The 20,246-nt window shown below is 40.0% G+C and overlaps 1 protein-coding gene across 6 annotated transcripts in view; it reads left to right on the top strand.

Annotated features, from left to right (window-relative positions):
• Positions 1–287: 287 nt before the first annotated feature.
• Positions 288–20,246, top strand: part of st3gal3b (ST3 beta-galactoside alpha-2,3-sialyltransferase 3b) — a 59,015-nt gene continuing 39,056 nt past the window's right edge. The window contains exons 1-2 of one of the 6 annotated variants that reach the window (XM_074650859.1): positions 288–403; positions 14,774–14,924. In XM_074650859.1, coding sequence (XP_074506960.1) covers positions 14,804–14,924 — 121 coding nt within the window. In that variant the 5' untranslated portion in view covers positions 288–403; positions 14,774–14,803. Of the gene's footprint in view, positions 494–8,334; positions 8,733–8,832; positions 9,482–14,773; positions 14,925–20,246 lie in introns of those variants that run through there. The other 5 variants (XM_074650861.1, XM_074650862.1, XM_074650863.1 and 2 more) reach the window with 5 other exon arrangements.

Raw genomic sequence — 20,246 nt, 5'->3', positions numbered from 1 at the left:
CTCTTTAAACAAGCATGCAGTACTCTTGCTAACCTCCGGTACAAAAGGTCACGTCAAATTTCTCCTTTTATTTCTTGATGTTCTGCTACATCTGATCTCCAGACGTGTTATGAAATGATGAACTGGATAGCCACACGGCTCATGTGACATGTCAGAATAGTTTATCATACTTTTAAAGTGTAACGGGCCAAATGGATTTTCCTACCCAGCTTCTCATTGGTTAACACGTGTTTGCAGACAGTCTGTGCTGCTTGTGTTGAATTTGGATCTGTGGCAATGTTTTCTGTTGTTCATTTCATCCCTGTTATTGGTTAACTAATGTTTGCAGAGAGTGCTAAAAGGACATCGACCACATAAAATAAGGTTTTCGTCTTTCCACTCTCTTTTGGAGAGGCTGCTCTGGGTGAGTGCTTGAGCATTTATTCTGTCATATAGTAGTTAACTCCTCTGTTTGATACTCTGGATTAAGGACTTGACAGCCACAGCTGAAAAGGTAATGTGTGTCTCTACATTTGGGGAAACATTTGAGACATATTTCATTAGTCATTTCTATGTATAAAAATAATAAAATGTGTCAAACAAATTCATATTTAAAAGCAGGGCAAAGGCCCAAATAATGCATATTATATCATCCTAAGAAAAATATTTCCAGCATGTAGACGTGATGTTTGTTTCTCTGTTTGCGTGGGAATGTTTTTTCCATGTAATCTGTCTCCTAAGATACAGTATCTGAATGGGGAAAGATAGAGGCCTGAAACAAAAACAGGAATTTATTTGTGGGCCAAGGATGAATCCATGACCTTGGCCTCGTGGGGCTGAAAACAAGCTCCCTTGTGTACTGCAGGAAGGTAGAAAGGGACTTTGTTAGCAGTGCAGTCCATAAGAAAGCTACAGTATTTCATATGTGCAGTAATTTTGTTTTTATTTAATAAAACTTAACAAGGGCTACACACCTTTTTTTTTTTTTTTAAGTTTTAGCAAGGGGTGAAATTTGCAGAATTTGATTAATGCTCAACTCTTTGAATGTAGATTAACTACTGCAAAGAAACAATTCGGCATTATGGGAAATACGGTTATTTGGTTTCTTGCCAAGAAGTAGATCTGAGGATCGATACCACTTTCTCTCGTATGGAGCTGGAGCCAGCAGGCAATTACCTGAGCTTACCCAAGGAACCGCTACAGCACATTACTCACAAGAAAACACAACCCACATCTTGTCAATTTTACATTTGATATTTATTTAAATACAAACATGATAAAAAAAGGTGTTATTCATTGTGAGCTTTAGAGGAGCTGGTAGGCTACTGGCTGTATATTCAATGTATAGACATGAGAGTGGTATTAATCTTCTCATCAACAAAATTAATAAGTTGATGCCCCAAAATGTGTCAAACTATTGCTTTTAAAATGATCACTTCACATCACAGCACAGAGCCTCCGGCTGTTTCTGACTTGATCTGTTGATTCTTTATTGAATAACCAAGACCTGTGCTATCCTGTGTTTACTTTGATTTTAATGGACACATTACTTGTGTTTAATGGAGTCATGCATGGGGGAGAGATTGGGTGTAATTGTTTGAAAGGGAGAGAACAGATAAACCATGACGTAGATAAACAGAGAGGGAGGAAAGAATGTGAATGAGATCTCTGCCAGGTTTGCCTTTTCAAAATGCCAAAACTCTTGACTTGAAAGGTGACTGCAGCTTTGCACATCACCTCACAAGCTCATCTTGTTGACTGCCATTTAAAGGTGCATTTGGTTATTTTAAAGTACTATCATTAGTCAAGAGAACGCAGGACACACTCACCATAGTGTTTTACTGCCTTTCACAGAAAAAGCTGCCATTGGATATAATGGGTTTCAGAGCACAGTGGTGCACTGTGGTCGCGGTCTGTGTGAAAGATCCTTTATGTATGAGATAGGTTACTGCTGACACTCGATCAATACCATTAGAATAATGTTTCTATACCGACTTCTCTTGCTGTCACATGATAAGAAATTTGCTCTTCGCTCACCGCGAGGCAGGGTGCAGAGCCGTGCACAGGCGTAGTGCAGCGCAGGTATGATAAGTCATCAAAAAATGCGCAAGGAAGCTACTTCACTGTTTCTAAGCAACAACAAACAGTCGTAGCTGTTATCTCATTGGTTGTGCTTTGAAAGGTCAGCAGCAATGGAGGTCGAAGTTGAAATAATTTGAACTTTGAGCGCCGCGCTCGATGGCAATTTTGAGCGCCCTCCCCTATAGGAAAACAATGGCACAGCCAGTGCAGAGCAATGTTTACGGCTGATCATGTGCTTTATTGTGCCATATTGCCAAATTGCTCTTTTTTATTCAATCGGGGTTATTACTCTCATGTCTGTCTGCTAAACATGAGGCTAGAGCTAGCTTAGCTTACCATCAAGACTTGAAATGCACCGTCACTTCTTAAACTCACTTATTAACACGTTATACTAAAACTAAATGGATAAATGTAAAGTTGTGGTTATAACTACAAAACCAAAACGTGACATTTTTACATTTTACAGAGCCACGCTAGCTGTTTCCTGGTCATGTCTAGAAGGTAACGCGCAGATTGCGAAACTCTCGTGAGATAAGAGTGGTGCCAATCTTCTCTTTTAACTTTTGGCAGGAAAGTAAATAAGTGTATTTCCCAAAATGTCAAACTATTCCTTTGAATATTACACAGCAGCAATGTCCCATCAATTTCTGTGTTTAAATGAGCTTAATATGCAGTTACATTCCTGACTTAATAGTCGGTTCCATTACAATTGTGTAGAAACAGTCCAAGTTTCTGGACATGTTGTTCCCTGAGTATATAATAAGTGGCTGTGTTGATGGAAATAGCAGAAGTCCAAGAAACAAATGTTTTTTCCTCCGGAAGCCGTGACCTAAATCAACACTAAAAGGGACTTTTGTTCCTTCTGATTGAGGAAGAACGCCAATTTTTGTCTGGTGTGTCAAAAATAAGGGGCTGGTCAAGATGGTGCCTAGCACAGTAAATATAGAGAGTAAATAGGAAGTGAAAGTGTTGTTCATTCAGATGTAGTCGCTCCAGTCTGCCCCCCTGTATGTATGGGATCTATCAGTATCCCATTAGCACTTGTTTATTTCCTGCTTCCTGCCCGCCAGAGCAAAAGTCACGCTATTGAGCAGATACTTCATCTATGATTCAGATGACAACAATCAATTATTTATTTTGCCACAGTAAAATCTGGCTCCGCTCGTGTAGGAATTTCACTCAGACAGATGACGTGATCAAACATTAAAAAGTCTCTTTAAAGATGTTGTCGGCTAGTCTGTTCAGCAGTGAGTAGGCACATTTGAGATGCTATTTTCGACGTACTGTACTGGGGATAAGAATACACTTGTAAATGGTATGGCTCACTAGAATTTCTCTGCAGGCTACGTTAGATGATGCAATGTAGCCTGCAAGAGAGGTGAAAGACAAGAATCCAGATTAAGTTACAGCAAAGACAGAGGCTGTAGGCCTAAGGGTCAGAGGTTACAGTAGTAGCACAGTAAAGCACAGACTTCATCAAGGGGTTTACAATCCCTGGTGAGCTTCTGTCCTGCAATTGAGCTTTGTCACAGATGTTATCTCACAGTATTATCACTTACATGTAAACTAAACATTATTATTTAAGGTGCTATTGATAACAGTGATCACATTCAGCCACTAGATTTCGCATTCTCCCTCCCCCGTTCCATTGCATTCACTTCACAACAAGTGGTTGCCAGGCACTCAAAGTCAAACTCCACACTGACTGACGACTTGATCGCTGATGACACGGAGATACCACGTGATACCAACGCCGTTATACTATTGGCTCACAAGCCTTGTCAGAAGTGGGAACCAAACGTAGGATATCTTCCACGGAGATAAACTAGGGCTGTCAATTGATTAAAATATTTAATTGTGATTAATCGCATGATTGTCCATGATTAATCGCGACTAATCGCACATTTTTGATCCGTTCAAAATGTACCTTGAAGGTAGATCTGTCAAGTATTTAATACTCTTATCAACATGGCAGTAGGCAAATATGCTTGCTTTATGCAAATGGCCGCTACAACCTCAAACAATTAGTGGCGTTACAAAATAATCTGCATTAACGCGTTATTATCACGTTAACTTTGACAGCCCTAAGATAAACACATTAATTTTGGAAACGTCAAACTTTTTTAAATGATTAATTCACAATCATGCTGTTTCTTTTAGGAGAGGCCAAACTTTCACTCGGCACCTTTCTAAAAGCTCTGTGGATGTTTTTTGTGTACGTAAAAATGAGACCTTTCAACAATTAATACAAGCACATGAAAGGCATTACATTTTCCAAAACATCGTTTCACTTGTTTCCATCACCCACGGATCTGTCTGAGCTCCTGGAGTGGGCTTAAGTGGGAGCTTGTCCATAGCGGAAACAGTCTGCACTACTCTCCAAGATGAAATGCCAATTCCAGTGATGGAACTGATGGTATCACTGCACAACCCACACTGGATGAAGGATTAAATTTTTTCGTTGGAGCATGTATTTCCGTTATCGTGACAGACCTGCCACTCAAGTCTACACTGGTTTGTTATTTGCCAGTTCGATGATAATTGCATTAGAGGAATGGGGCATGACGACGGCAAAGCAGGAAAACCACAATCGTAAAATGACTGAGTCACATTTCAAACCCAGGAGGATCTGATTAATCCGGATGTGGCTTCTTTTTAGGATGTACAGTGAAGCGAATGCATTCGTTTCTGTGGACGTGTAGAACAAACAGTGCTTTTCCCTTCAGGAACACGGCTCTCAGCTGGCAGACAAACAAATAACAGTGCAGGCTTCCCAGACATGTTTAGAGAATGGAAAATTTCAGCTCCTTGCATTGTTTTCTGTGGCCATTGATCATTCCCCCTTGTAAGTGTGATGTAAACGAAGGATCCGTGTGCCAAAAGCCATGAAGTGCTGCCAACTCACCAGGAGTCCCACGCCAGCTTTGAAAAAAAAAAAAAAAATATGATCCAGGGACACTTCAATAGGCTTGTGTTTGTGTGTGTGTTTGTGTGTGTGTGTGTGTGTGTATATCTCGGTGTTTGCTTGTGTATGTATTTTATTCTCTTGGTTCCTGCTAATCTCCTGACCCAGTGGGTGAGCAGATTGCATTTCCTGCTTGATTTAATATTAATAGATCGGTATGCTACTCTGCCATGCTGTTTGCAGGGAAAAAATGGAAGACTGCATCCCCCCCACCCAACCTCTCCTACCTTGGCTCTCAGCCCAACCACTGCTTATGTAGGATACGAGGCCTTGTGAATGTCAGGGCACAAACACGCGGAAGATCCGAGAGGAAAATTGAATTAGCAGAGTAACCCGAGCAGGTGCAAAGGACATGGACTATGGATCCGCTGCCATACAACAATCTGTTGCGAGCAGCCACTTGATAGCTCCCATCTGGGATTGAGGATGACACACAAGGTCTCTGCAGGACCAATGTTTATGAAGCATCTTATTGGAGCAGAGTATTCACATGTTTAAACACAGTACTTCTATTCTCAGGAGGTTGATAAACATAGTGCCTGTTCACATTTATGGGAACATCGGTGTGTGAATCTCTCTTTTACGGGTTTGTAATGAGATTGACAGCTAGTGGTGAGGACTGCTTTAAAGAACTGAATCTACGTAGATGAGCTTGACTGTACATGTTTGCACAGGAACATGAGGTGACAACTCATATTTCATGTCTCATTAATCTCCTTTAAAATAATATAAATGATGGTAGATTGTGGTTTGAACCTGCAGGAGGCTGAATATTTTTGGCATCATTGAGCAAAAATTCCATTAAAAAAAGTGTTCTTAGAGATAACTAGACTTCTGCACCTCCTCATGGATCTGTTTTCAGGCTTGAAAAAACTCTGATCAAACAGTCAAACTAGGCAGCGCTGATCACATAGGAAACATGATACCAACGCCGTTATACCATTGGCTCACAAGCCTTGTTAGAAGTGGGAACCAAACGTCAGATATCTTCCACAGAGATAAACAAAACATTAATTTTGGACCCGCCAAAAATGTTTAAAATGATTAATTCAGTCTTAATATATATTTTTTTTTGGAAAAGTCATATTTTCTTTCGGAACCTTTCTAAAAGCTTATTTAATATATTATTTTTTTAAATATTTGTCTATATAAAAATGTTATCAATAAGACCGTTAAACCTTTAACAGACAGACGAAGCACCTTTGGTTCTTTATCACCTTAGTTCACCTTTTTTTCCACATAAATTCCAGTGTAAGTTTTATGCTTTTCTTTCTGACGCTGCAGTCAGTATTCAGCCGTGATTCTGTTTGACCACCTGGGTTCTCTGACTTCGTGATGACCGAAACCGTGGAAACCGCCTCCTTGGATACAAGTATAAACTCCAAGCAAAAGTCCAAATAACAGGTTGTGACAAACAGCTTGTGGCTGATGGATAGGAACATTATCACCCTGGAAGGTATCGGAGTGAATCATGGAGCGAAGGGGCTTACACTTCTGTAAGTAATGATTATTTGTGGTCCTCTAAGGGATAATTAGAGCTGAGCATTTCAGGAGAAGCACTCCAAAGTGCAGAGCCACCAGAGACAGTCATCGGATGGTGGGGTTTTCTATATCTAGACTATATAATGACTGTTAAAGCTGCAGTGGGTAGAAATGGAGCAAATATGATTAAAAAAAAGTTATTTTTTTATAAAACGGTCGCTATATCCTGACAGCAGTGCATGAGAGAGGTGATCTGAAAAAAATAATGTGCCTCTGTGTCCTCCGGTGCTCCTAATGGCATCTGCAAGATTTCACAGACTGATTCAACTGAATCAATATTCTGTTACTGTAATGCCAATTTCTTGCATAAAATGTTTTCAAAAACATCTTGTAGTGTACTGTTTAGCTGTAAAATGAGAATGTTTGTGACCCAGCAGCCATGTTGAGATCAGTTGAGGAAATACCAAGCACCGCCCTCCAGCCTGAGCAAACTTTCTAATTTTACAGCTAAACAGTACACTACAAGATGTTTCTGACAACATTTGACGCGAGAAATAGGCATTACAGTAACAGAATATTGATTCATATTTGATCAGCGCTGCCAGTTTGACCGTTTGATTGGATTTAGCGAGTGATTGACAGCTGCTCAGAGACGACAGGCTCCAGCTCGGCTCTGATTGGTTGTTTTCCTCCGGTCTGTGACATCTTGGAGACAGCTGCCTCCGGTGAATGAACAGCCAATAGGAATGCTCTCTCTCTGAAATGACCCGTGATTGGCCGAAGTCTCCCATCACGGTCTAGATTTTCTAAAGCCTGAGAACAGAGCCATGAGGAGGTGCAGAAGTCTAGTTTTCTCTCAGAACACTTGAATTACAATATGCTGAAAGGTTATTATGGATTTTTTGCCCAATGATGCCAAAAACATTCTGCCTACTGCAGGTTTAAATAATCTGTTAGTTAATTTACCCTAACCTTTATTTTAACCAAGAAACTATTACAAATGTATTGTTTATTATTTATTACAGTGATGGTGTTTAAATAGAGGATACATGTAGAATGAGAATCTGCACCTGAAGATATTAGAAGTAACGAGATTTGATTTGTTTCAATATAATTTATATACACTTCATACGACTTTAATTTGGAGAAAACCTTTACTGACAAAAACATGCATCAATGACAAAGAAAATGAAAATGAATATCCACAAGTCATTCTATTAAAGTGAATTTATAACTTTGTCTCTCAGCAACATCTCAAGATACCTAGATGTTATACATTCTTATTCATAAGTAGGATTGAAGCCATGACTACACACCATATGCGGTGATGATCATAGATTTTTTAAAGCCTGAAAACAGCCATGAGGAGGTGCAGAAGTCTAGTTTTCTCTCAGAACACTTGAATTACAATATGCTGAACGGTTATTATGGAATTTTTTGCCCAATGATGCCAAAAACATTCTGCCTACTGCAGCTTTAATACGATTGAGGGTCTATATGATCTATGATTTATATAGCCTACTTTTATTAACCTGTTTGGATTTCAGCAAATTTTAACCATCACTGTAGGATAAATCTCACCTGTTCAGTCAATCAAAAGATAATGGTGAACCAGCACATATAGCATGTGTGGCAGGCAGTTCCTATACATTATTATTATTGCATCTCTATTATGAGCTGTTACAGCTGGGTGGTGGTGGTGGGGGTTGCTATGTGTTTGCTATAAATGCAAAAGCAGCCACAATGCCATGTCTAACAGCTGACGTGCAGAGAGAGAACACCACGTGAAAGAGCCAGATGAAAAGGTGCATTCATTAAAAAGCTCTGTTAAATCAGGAGGAAAGAGGAAGAGGAAGGAGGAGGAGGAGAAGTATCATAATTCATGGAGAGATACCTCCTCATGTGACTGACTGTGTTGCTGTAGACCAGTAAGCTGCTGCTGCCACAGATGATGATGATAATGTTGATGGAGGTGGTGCTTTGCTTTTTCTTCTTCTGCCAGTCTTAATGTGAACTAGAGCTGCTGAGACACAGACGAGGAAACGCAGTCAAGACTATAAACGTATTAACAGATCCAGCTTCTCCACGGATTTCATATCACGATGGCTCGGAGAGGAGGAGGAGGAGGAGGAGGAAGAACACGGTGGTTTTATCGACCAATCCGTTATTTAAACTAAAACCTGCTATTGTTTCAGAAGCCGAGGAGTCAGACTAGAAGAAAAAGGTAATATCTATAATTATTAAATGACAATAAGACGTTGCTACGCCGTGTTTTAGTCGATGAGGGTGATGGTGATGGTGGTTGTGTTTTTTGGGGCAAACGGTTGCTCCACAAATCCCCTACATTACCTCAGCTTTGTTCTCTCCTCTCGGTGTTGTTTCATCCTAAATGTGTGCACCTTTTCGGCCACATATTGTGCTCTATTTAACCTCACGTCTTGCCATTAATTCCCCCGAAACCAGAGGTGTTGTTCCGCTGCAGGGCCTGCTGCTTTCTGCCGACTGGATCAAGGCAACATTATCCCACTACTATGCCAACGTAGCGGTGTTAGCATGCTAAGCTAACCTAACGGTTGTCGTCTCTTCTTCTAACAGCTCTTACTTCACCTTTAAGTAAATATCTATGTACCTTTTTAAGTTATGTTCATATTTTCCTGCGCTTTTCCATCGTTAACTGTGTTTTAAAGTAAGAAAACCCCTCACACACACTGTACCACACACAGGTAACGTTTAGGTAGTGTTGAATTACGCGACCTCAAAGTTTCCGTTATGTTTGTCTTGCTAGCTGCTGAAGTAGCTTTAACGCTTTCAACGCGACACGACTTGTGAGAATGTGAAAGTAAAGAGACAGAGCTGATACCGTGGATTGAAACACAACGCTTATTTTTGCAAACTGTGCATAAGAAATGAGTTGTGATGTGAGAGGAGACAGACAGCCTCACAGAGCTGCTCATGAATCCCGTTACACATGTGGTGAGTTCAAACGCTACAAGCTCTCTCTGCTGCGAAACTGTTTGCTCCTTTCCTTGTCTTTTTCTTGTTCGTTTAGTTGTGTAACTTCAGTGTTGGTTAATGTTCTCTCTAATCTAGAAATGCAATATCCGTAGGAGGAAATTAACCCTGTGTTTTGGACTCGCAAGAGTTGCATTGGTGTTAACTGTTAACTGCATGCTTGTGGATATGTTGCATTATGTTGTTCAATTTAATCCTCAGGTGTCTATTTTTCATTTGGACTGTTGTTTTCCATCAACAATTTGCAGTTTATTTAGTTAACCTATAGAATTAATGGTTGCTATTTTATGTAATTTGTATTTAACCAGGTTAGTCCCATTGAGATTAAGAACCTCTTTTCCAAGGGAGAGCTGGCCAAGACGGTCAGCAGCAAGAACACAAAGATACAGACCCAGACACAAATAGAGATAAAATACAATTCACAAACACTGAAAGCACTAACATTTGCATTAAAAGAGAACTATTTAAAGACAAATGGGGGGACAAAAAGGAACTTTTCTGGGAGTCAGCTGTACAACAAGGGGGCTAAAAACATTGGACAATGTTCTCTCTAATCTAGAAATGCAATATCCGTAGGAGGAAATTAACCCTGTGTTTTGGACTCACAAGAGTTGCATTGGTGTTAACTGCATGCTTGTGGATATGTTGCATTATGTTGTTCAGTTTAATCCACAGGTGTGTATTTTTCATTTGGGCTGTTGTTTTTTGCAGTTTATTGAAGTAAACCTATAGAATTAATGGTTGCTATTTTATGTAAAATAAGCCATATATTATCAACAGGTTTCATTTCATGTGAGGGGATCAATACAGTATTAACAAGTTGCATTTTTGTTGCCTCATATGGATTATGAGCTGCTCTTTTGAAGAGGTATCACAGATTTTCCTGTCTTTTCTTGTCCATTTAGTTGTGTAACTTCAGTGTTGGGCAATGTTCTCTCTAATCTAGAAATGCAATATTCGTAGGCGGAAATTAACCCTATGTTTTGGACTCCCAAGAGTTGCATTGGTGTTAACTGTTAACTGCATGCTTGTTGTACATTTGGAAACTCTGCATTAATGCTGTTCAATTTAATCCACAGGTCTCTATTTTTCATTTGGGCTGTTGTTTTCCATCAACAATTTGCAGTTTATTTAGTTAACCTATAGAATTAATGGTTGCTTTAAAAAAAAAAAGAATTAAAATAAGCCATGTATTATCAACAGGTTACATTTTATGTGAGGGGATCAATAGAGTATTAACAAGTTTCATTTTTAACCTGGTGGATAGTATCTGTTGTTGCCTCGTGTGGATTATGAGCTGCTCTTTTGAAGAGGTATTACAGATCTTCCTGTCTTTTCCTGTCCATTTAGTTGTGTAACGTCAGTGTTGGACAATGTTCTCTGGCAAGTAGTTAATCTAGAAATGCAATATCTGTAGGCGGATATTAACCCTATGTTTTGGACTCCCAAGAGTTGGTGTTAACTGCATGCTTGTGTACATTTGGATACAATTCACTATCCTGTTCAATTTAATCCTCAGGTGTCTATTTTTCATTTGGGCTGTTGTTTTCCATCAACAATTTGCAGTTTATTTAGTTAACCTATAGAATTAATGGTTGCTATTTTATGTAATTTGTATTTAACCAGGTTAGTCCCATTGAGATTAAGAACCTCTTTTCCAAGGGAGAGCTGGCCAAGACGGTCAGCAGCAAGAACACAAAGTTGCAGACCCAGACACAAATAGAGATAAAATACAATTCACAAACACTAAAAGCACTAAAATTTGCATTAAAAGAGAACTATTTAAAGACAAATGGGGGGACAAAAAGGAACTTTTCTGGGAGTCAGCTGTACAACAAGGGGGCTAAAAACATTGGCATGCCATAGAGTCTGCTTCTAAAGCCTTCATTTTAGATTTAAAAATATTTAATGATACCAGCTCCTTGATTTTTGGGTCATTTTGGAGCAAATTCCAGGCTGAGGGTGCAGAATATGCAAAAGCCCTTTCCCCAATTTTTGTCTGAGCTTTTGGGACAGAGAGCACAAAGAGGTCATGTGAACGCAGTGAATACTGTCCACAATTTATTTGTGTAATAAGAACACTTAAGTATTGTTGGAGCAGACCCAGAACCACCTTATAAATAAGGATGTACCAATGGGAGAGTAATAAATAAATAAGCCATATATTTTCAACAGGTTACATTTTATATGAGGGGATCAATAGAGTATTAACAAGTTGTATTTTTAACCTGGTGGATATATAGCATCTGTTGCTGCCTCATGTGGATTATGAGCTGCTCTTTTGAAATTCATGCTTTTGAAGAGGTATTACAGATTTTCCTGTCTTTTCTTGTTCATTTAGTTGTGTAACGTCAGTGTTGGACAATGTTCTCTCTAATCTAGAAATGCAATATCCGTAGGTGGAAATTAACCCTATGTTTTGGACTCCCAAGAGTTGGTGTTAACTGCATGCTTGTTATACATTTGGACACTCTGCACTATGCTGTTGAATTTAATCCACAGGTGTCTATATTTCATTTGGGCTGTTGTTTTCCATCAACAATTTGCAGTTTATTTAGTTAACCTATAGAATTAATAGTTGCTATTTTATGTAATAAATAAATAAGCCATATATTATCAACAGGAGGGGATCAATAGAGTATTAACAAGTTGCATTTTTAACCTGGTGGCAGTATCTGAAATTAAGTTTTTTCCTCACATGCCACTGTGGCAGGTCACTGAACATTTCTACTAGCCACACAATTTTTTTGTCTGCCACTTCTGAAATTTATGTTGAATGCTTTAGACTTGTAAACACTAGGACTGTGTGTTAGCAATAATCTGGTGACACGATATGTATCATGATACAGGGGTTACGATTCAGTATATTGCGATACATTGCGGTACTGTAAGCAAGGCAATATATGGATTTTTTAAAATCCAATTTTAGGAAAACGGTCCGCCATATGTATAAAGTCTGAGTAAAAAAATATTTTTCAATCGGAATAGTAGGATCTGCATTTGCATTTCTCTTTGCAAATAAAATAAATTGACTGAGTTGATCTTTGCTTGTAAACTATTAATTACTAATCAATACAGGGTTTTTGAGAATCGATACAGTATCACAAAACATAATATTGCAATACTCCATATTTTTGATATTTTCTTCCACCGCTAGTAAACACTGAGTCAGTGGTAACAGAGAGTAGAAATATGGATCATGTAACCTTAATTACTGAATATTTTTAATTTAGGAATTGCTTTTGAAAAATAATATTTCAATATAAGGAAAACCTGTCTGCCATGGTGGCAGGTGACCTGAAATTTGTACCTGCCACAGCCAACATTTACCCTGTATTTGGCAGGTGGTAGGTGCTAATTTCATTCCCTGGCTGGTGGATAGCATCTGTTGTTGCCTCATGTGGATTATGAGCTGCTCTTTTGAAGAGGTATTACAGACTTATCTGAGCTCAACTCTGCTCAGACACCACCCTGTGCCAAAGCAAAGCTAAAGTAGTCCTCAGGATGACTTAAAGATTGCACTCGATACATACTTTTTATGTGTCATCTGAAAAATTCTGCACAGTAGGGCTGTGTATTGGCAAGAATCTGGTGATATGATACGATCATGATACAGGGGTAACGGCTCAATATATTGTGATACTGTAAGCAAGGTGTCATAGTATAAAGACACACCACTATATATATAAATTATGTGTTGAAATAGTCACTATGTGAGATGGCTACAATGGGGACTAACAACATCACACATGAATACAATTGGGCTAATTGGATCCTCAAGAGTCTCAGCTTTCCAGTCATACGTTATTTATGTAACTCCAAGACTGTTAAAGGACCCCAGTATGCAGAAATATTCAAATACACCATTTTAGAATTTGTACTGCATGCATACAACTGCATGCTTTTTGCCCAAAACTGCATGTGATTATCATAAAGTTTGTCTGTAAAGTCATATAATGAGGTGAGAGATCAAGGTACCCCTTTGAAAATGTCCATGCCACTTTTTCCTCATCAAAATTTAGCGTAACTTTGGAGCGTTATTTAGTTGTGAAAAAGTGAGCCCGCTACAACCTCCGAAAGACACAATAGCGGCCGGGTCTGCCAGATTTTTAAGAGCTTAATTAAAAATCGATACAGAGCTTTGGAGAATCAATATAGTATTGCAAAAACATAATATACTCGTGTATCAATATTTTCTTACACCCCTACTGCACAGCATGTGGCTGAAAGATGTAGTTTATGCTACAATAACAACATATCAAAGCAGTGGCACGGCGCTGGGTTACAGTTCATAAGTCGGTAGACGACGCAGGCTAATTAGCAGAGTTTGTTCTCAACAGAAGGCCAGACCACACTGACACACAGATGACTAATGGGTTGTCTTGTCTGCTGTCAGGCGACATGTAGACTGGACATGATTCACAGCGTGTAGCACAGCGTGTTTTTGGCTGGTTCAATGTAATCTGGACGGTCCATATCTGGATCTTCTGTGCCTGAGGCAGGTTAACTGAGAGGTGAGATTAATGGAACGGAGCGGTAGTTTTGTATAATCGTTAACTGAGCGAACCAACAACAGTGACAGAGGAAGACTGGCCCCCTTTATCTTATAACTGTCATGTTTTCTGCAGCAGCACGGGTGTGGTTTCCTGTAAACTACTAATAACATTAACGTTTTGGAGATGGCCGTTCTTAACGGATGCTTGGACAACTGATGAGTAGCAGTGTGCTATGTAGCCATCATCATCACTTACTGTCATGACCACAAAGACGGACTTGCTGCATATCCTTTGTGTGCCTGCTACTGAAACAAGCTGATCAAAATTCAAAAACAAATTCAAAAATTTTCTTCATGTGTTTTTTTTAATTGCCTTCCTCCAAACACGACTGAAAAGGAGAGAGGATGGTGTATAATATACACAACGGAAGAGATTTCAGATTCAACCTCGTTGGAGTCGGACCAAAATCAATCTTTATAAAACTACCTTCCATCCCATTTACCTTCATTATATTTTCTCCTTTTTTTACATACCTCTCCAGTCTCTTATTCGTCTTTTTAGCTGCAAGCTGTCTTGAATTTTGACTCCAACTCTCTCCTCTTTCCACACTCCCTTCCTTTGTTTATGTGTGTTCTTCTTTGCTTTGTTATTGCCTTTGTTTGTGTTGCCAATTTTGTTCCCGTGCTGCCAACAGATGAGTTTCTCTTTTGGGATGTATATGATAACACTCTGTCCCTGTACCCTCTTGTCATTTCAGGTGATGACCTGGATGGTGCCATGTAAATGAATGAAGAAGACCATGAAGCCCACACATAAGCTGCTGTTCGTCCTGTGCCCCATGCTGGTCCTGGGCTTTATTTACTACTCCTCCGGGAAGCTACATCTACACGTATGGGGCCAGAAGCCTCGTAAGTGACATCTCCAGTCTGACTATAACATTGATTCATCATCACCTGATCATCCATCTGTCACAGTCCTTTTTGAAACCTACACGTTATTGAGCGAAATGTGTTTTCGACGCCTGTCTCTGTTTTGTCTCTCTGTGCTGACTGCCAGTTAACCGTCCGTCTGTTTCAATCTGTTTCTGTGGTTTTTATTCTACAGTCAGTTGCTCTGCTGAACCGTTAGTATGTCACGCTGTGTGTTGGTGTCTCAAAACCCTGTGTGTCTCTGATACTGAAATTAGTTTTTCATTCACTTTGCCAGAGCACCGGATGTGGTGGGGGGAGCGTAATCAGATTTTCTTGTGCAGCCAATGTTAGAAATCTATTGACAGCCCTCTAACTCAGGTTTAGTAAGAAAATACCAAAGAGATGAAACCCTTTTTTCACTCGGTCTTAGACAGCATCATTATTTTGCCATCTCCTTTCATAGATTGGAGGAAATGGCATTTTCACTTTCACTTTAGATGGTGAAACGACAACTCCCAAAACTGAAAATGCAGTTTTGCACTGCCCTTTATAACGTACAGAGAGGCTCACGTATTCCACTCTCCACTTAAAAATAACCATGGCATGTTTGGGTGTTGGTCATGAGTCAGCGGGATTTCCTTGTAACATTGCATGTCCTGAGGTTTTGAGTCCATATTTAGAACAGTTGACGGACCTGGATGTTTGTTCCTATTTGGCTTTCTAAGAAATACGTCTTTAAGCAAAATATTTGCTCAAACAAACAGCAAACTGTCGATAGAGGGAGGTTGGCGGGGGGGGGGGCGGGGTTATAATGTCACACTGTGTGGGCACCCTGAAACAGCTGTTAAAATCCAGCAGAGGGGGCTAGAAGATTTCTCAAACAATTTAGAAACTTTCTTGCCTGTGCCTCCTACAGAGTATATTTTCTAGGATAACATTCTCAGGGAGCAGCTTTTGGCACAGAAAACACAAATGTCAGTGTTCTGAACCAGATTGAGAGCGTAGCTAGAGGGACAGCATGCTTGGCTGAAGTGTAAAGCTTGGAGAACACTTTTTTTTTTTTTTTAAATCTCCCTTGTGTTGCGTCATTGATATCTTCACACTGGCTGTAATGTATAATGTTGCTATGGAACTGGAACTGGAGAGAACCTAACTAGTCTGATGGAGGGATGTGTCCACTGATTTCCCAACCCTGTGTGATGCAAGAATACAGTGATGTGCAACACTGATCTTGGGTGGAGAAGGATTATGTTTCTGGTCAGCAATATGATGATTCAGGAAGGTGTGCCGATGCCATGACTGATGGTGAGGTGTGGGCACAACACTCACACCAACACACCCACACACGTGTGTGTGTGTGTGTGTGTGAGACATCTTGAACTTTTGTTGAAGACATGGTCAGTGCCAATTTGTCAGCATATCAGCCAATTGTCATTGGGAATATTTTTTTCACGAGCTCCATTGAGACATGGGTTGCGTCCAAAATTCTATACTAACATGCTATTTAGTACGCTAAAACAGTATGTAAGATATTTTAGTATGTCCGAAACCTTAGTATGAAGCCAGTAGTATGTGAATTGCATACTATTTCCGGTTTAATATTACAGTATGCAATGCTGGACACTACCGCGGCATAAATATCCAACAATGCAATACGGTTAGAGTTCATAACGGACGTCGACGGACAGCTCTGTAACATCAATAACGCTTCAATATAACTTTAAGTATAATATTTCATTTTGCTAGGGGTAATATAGATTTTAAATTAATTCAGACTTTGATTCTCACAAACCATCGTTTTAGTCACATGAGGTTGGCATGGATTACCATGGTTACGTGTCTCCAACCGGCAAGGAGGCTCTCAGGAAGTGACGACTTAAATTACTGCTCAGTGTGTTTTGAAAAGATACATACTAGTTTATTCACACAAAAGTATGTTGAACGATAGTACAGCTATTGAATATGTAGTGCATAGTATGCGATTTCGGACGAAGCCATGTATCTGACTCCTTAAATGTTCTGAAACTCTTACATGGCAATGTCATGTTTGACAAGGGGCATTTTTTCCATTGAAGTCGTCCTACACAGGACCTTTTTCTAAATTCCTCCTCGGCTCAAATGTGATGATAACGTCGAAATATACACTGTAAATTATGAAATTGATTAGAAAATGTATTGATGCTTAAACAACTGATGGGCTTCTGAAGCAGCCAAGCCAAGGACATAAACATTATACTGCAAAATAACTTGAATCTCTGTGTGAGAACTGAGAATGCTTCTTTTCCTTTTCCTTGTCATTGCTTTCTTTTCAACTCATCATCACCCAGCACTGCTCCCACTGTGAGGAGAAATCGGACTTCACAACATGATTTTCCCCTGTCTTATGTGCCAAGCCTGCAAACATCGATACTCGATCTGTAAAAGTATTTTGTTATATTTGAACATGGAGCTCCGCCTCCACCATAAAAGAACTGTGTGGAAGTCAGAAGACAATACCTGATCAGAAGAAGAAGAATTCAGCAATGCACTATATGTACTATATAGTACATATAGAAGGTATTGTCGCGTCCAATGTGCACACATTTCTGTCAACCTCAGCATTTCAAAGTGTCTGTATTGTTGAGCTCTGCCTCTCTGCCTTACAGTATGTGATGTACGGTGTCAGTTTGTCCACATTGTGGTGGCCGTGGCAAACTGCTTGATACAAATGAGTGCAAATATCACTAAGTTTCTATGTACTGTGATTATATAGTTCATATAGATGACCTTCTTCATTTTCCCACACAGCTGGGTTTGCTAAACTAAATATTTCTCTTCAATCTTGCAAAAAAAAATCCCCCTTTTTGTGTGTTGCATCACCGACAGTACGCCTGATCAGCAGATGACCTCGGCTGTGGTCCGTATCAAAGCGATTTCTCCAGCTGTGACCAAGGTCTCTGTGTAACAAGGCTTTTTGTTTTTCTGTTGCGACACCTTCCATTTTGTCTAAATTCAGCATCGACATTCATGACTCCAAAGCAGTGAAGTGAAACGCTTTCAACCTTGTTCCATCACCTGCGTGGGATTGAAATGATACGCAGTCAGTTTATTTTAATAACTGCGGGACCCCCTTTTGATGTGAAGGGAGCCAAAAGAATGGGGCTTATTTTTTTTTTTCCCCTGACTTGCGGTTCAATAGCACAAAGCTAAAAGAGAGGGGCTTTGATTGCAAGTGGGAAATATTGGCTGTCTGCCTTACTGTGGTGCCAGATGTTTGACTTTAAGAGGGTCAAAGGAGGAAGAGGAGCATGTGGATGGTCTCTCCTGCCCTCTGCCCTGCTCAGTTAAGCTATGCGGTCTCACTGAGAGGATCAAATCTGGATGATCTCTCATCCTCATTCTTGAATTGTGGCGTTAGAGACTGCTCCACAGGCAAATGGAACATAAAGAGGCTTATGCCCTGCTCATCATATGCATCATTAAGAGCATCTCTGCACTTTTTTTTTTTGCCATTGTGTGATGGCGCTAAGATCTCTTCATCTCTGTGTTCTTGCAGCAGAAAACACAGGTTTGAGATGCACTGCGATATGAAATCCAGCTAAAACATCTGGGCACTTTGGTATTGAAAATTGGTGAAAGCAGGTTTTGTTTTGTTATATTAGTTGAAATTCTCATTCTCACCCGTCTAATCATTTCTTTTGGCCCTAATGTAATGATGGAACGGGCTACCTGCCTTTCTGTTTACCTGTGTGCGTGCACTCTGCCCGTGCACTCATTGCGCGTCACCAGTCTTCCACAAGCTGCTAGCTTGACAGCTGTAAGTACTAACAATAGCCATGTTCGCCTTCATTATGATATGTTCATGTTTGTAATGATAATAATGAGGGAGAGGCTTTGGAGGGAGACCTGAAGCAACGGACTGTCAGTGTATTTCTTGCTAGATTTAGCAGGTTTTGGAGCTACTTTCAATGGAAAAGAGTTGACAACACTCGGCTTGGTTTTTCGGTTGGATCATCTTAAAAAATCTAGTGTACACTTGCTAGTTTAAATAATACAGAGCTGGGGCCTCTGATCTTGTGTCCTGGCAAGCTGGCGTCCTGCAGAAAGTGTGTGTGTGTGTGTGTGGTGCTTGCCACAGTTGGCTGTGACTGGAGCTGGGTTTAACCAGCTGCTGTATGCGGATCCAAATGATGGTCACCACATTCAGAGCATTTTTGCCCGCTCTCCTGTTCTTCTTCTTCTTTGGCCCCTGTGTTATGATTTACCCAGACTTGTTTACGTAATAATGCCTGAAGCCATTGATCAGATCAGTGCTGAATTATGTTCCCGTTTCCTGGGTTTTTTATCTGTTTTTCAATCAACGGCCAGAGGCAGCTTCTCCTGCGGCCATTCGTTTTACGCTCTTATCTTTTGACTGCCTTGTTGCCAGCTACCTGGGAGTGTCGATTTCAGAGCAGGTTCATGTGACCGTTGTCATTCCTCTCTGTCAGCTGGAATGGATGTTTGACTCTTGTAGGGCTGCAGTGATGAGGGGCCCCCGTCTACTTTACCTGTGTTCTTTCAATAATAGAGTCTTCTTTAGTCCACCCAATATAGCTAGCTTCTAATTGTAGCCGCTCCAGAAGTGCTGTCAGTTAACGTGGTAGAGAATTGCTGTGGCTGACACACAAGGGCCTGTTTTAGCCGCCACTTGTATTTCAGGCTCGTTCAGCTCAAACCACAATTAAAGCCCGTGCAGCCACGATGAAATAAATCCACACAGCCGGCTGAATTGCTGTGTGAAAACCTAAAAAATCGTCTGTTTTGTGTGCATTTGCTATGCAGTTGTACAAGTAATGCAATGATGTGTGCCTGATCGGGTACTGGTGTTGTTATTTGAAGCAAACTTTCTATCGCCTCAAGCTTGTTTTGAGTGTCAATATAGGCAATTACATTACAACTGTTGTCATTGATCCGTATTCATGTTGTGAGACAACTTTCGACTTTACCAGCGCAGCAGGGCAGAAATTATGGTTGACCTTGTTTAACTAGTGCTGTAATAAAGTGCAATCAAATAACTATTTCAAAAGCGTTTAGGTGTTTGACAAAAAAAAAAGGAAAGATATGTTCGTGGGAATAATTAAATTGTGTGTTTGGCTCTACTGATACACACTTTAAGTGATGGAGGCTACAGAAAAAAGGTTTATGAAATAACAATATTAAAGTAATCATGCTTAACCAGTTAAAGGCTGCAACGAACCATTTTGAGCAAGGTCCACTTACTGGACATTTTCTGGAACTTTCAGCTACATCTCATGGCTTTCATCAGCAGATGGAGTTTGTTCATTTTTCATTAAAATG

The sequence above is a fragment of the Sebastes fasciatus genome, chromosome 11 (genome assembly GCF_043250625.1).
Source record: "Sebastes fasciatus isolate fSebFas1 chromosome 11, fSebFas1.pri, whole genome shotgun sequence".
Lineage (NCBI taxonomy): Eukaryota > Metazoa > Chordata > Actinopteri > Perciformes > Sebastidae > Sebastes > Sebastes fasciatus.
The sequence above is the reverse complement of the archived record's forward strand: the minus strand, read 5'-3'. Positions and strand labels throughout refer to the sequence as shown.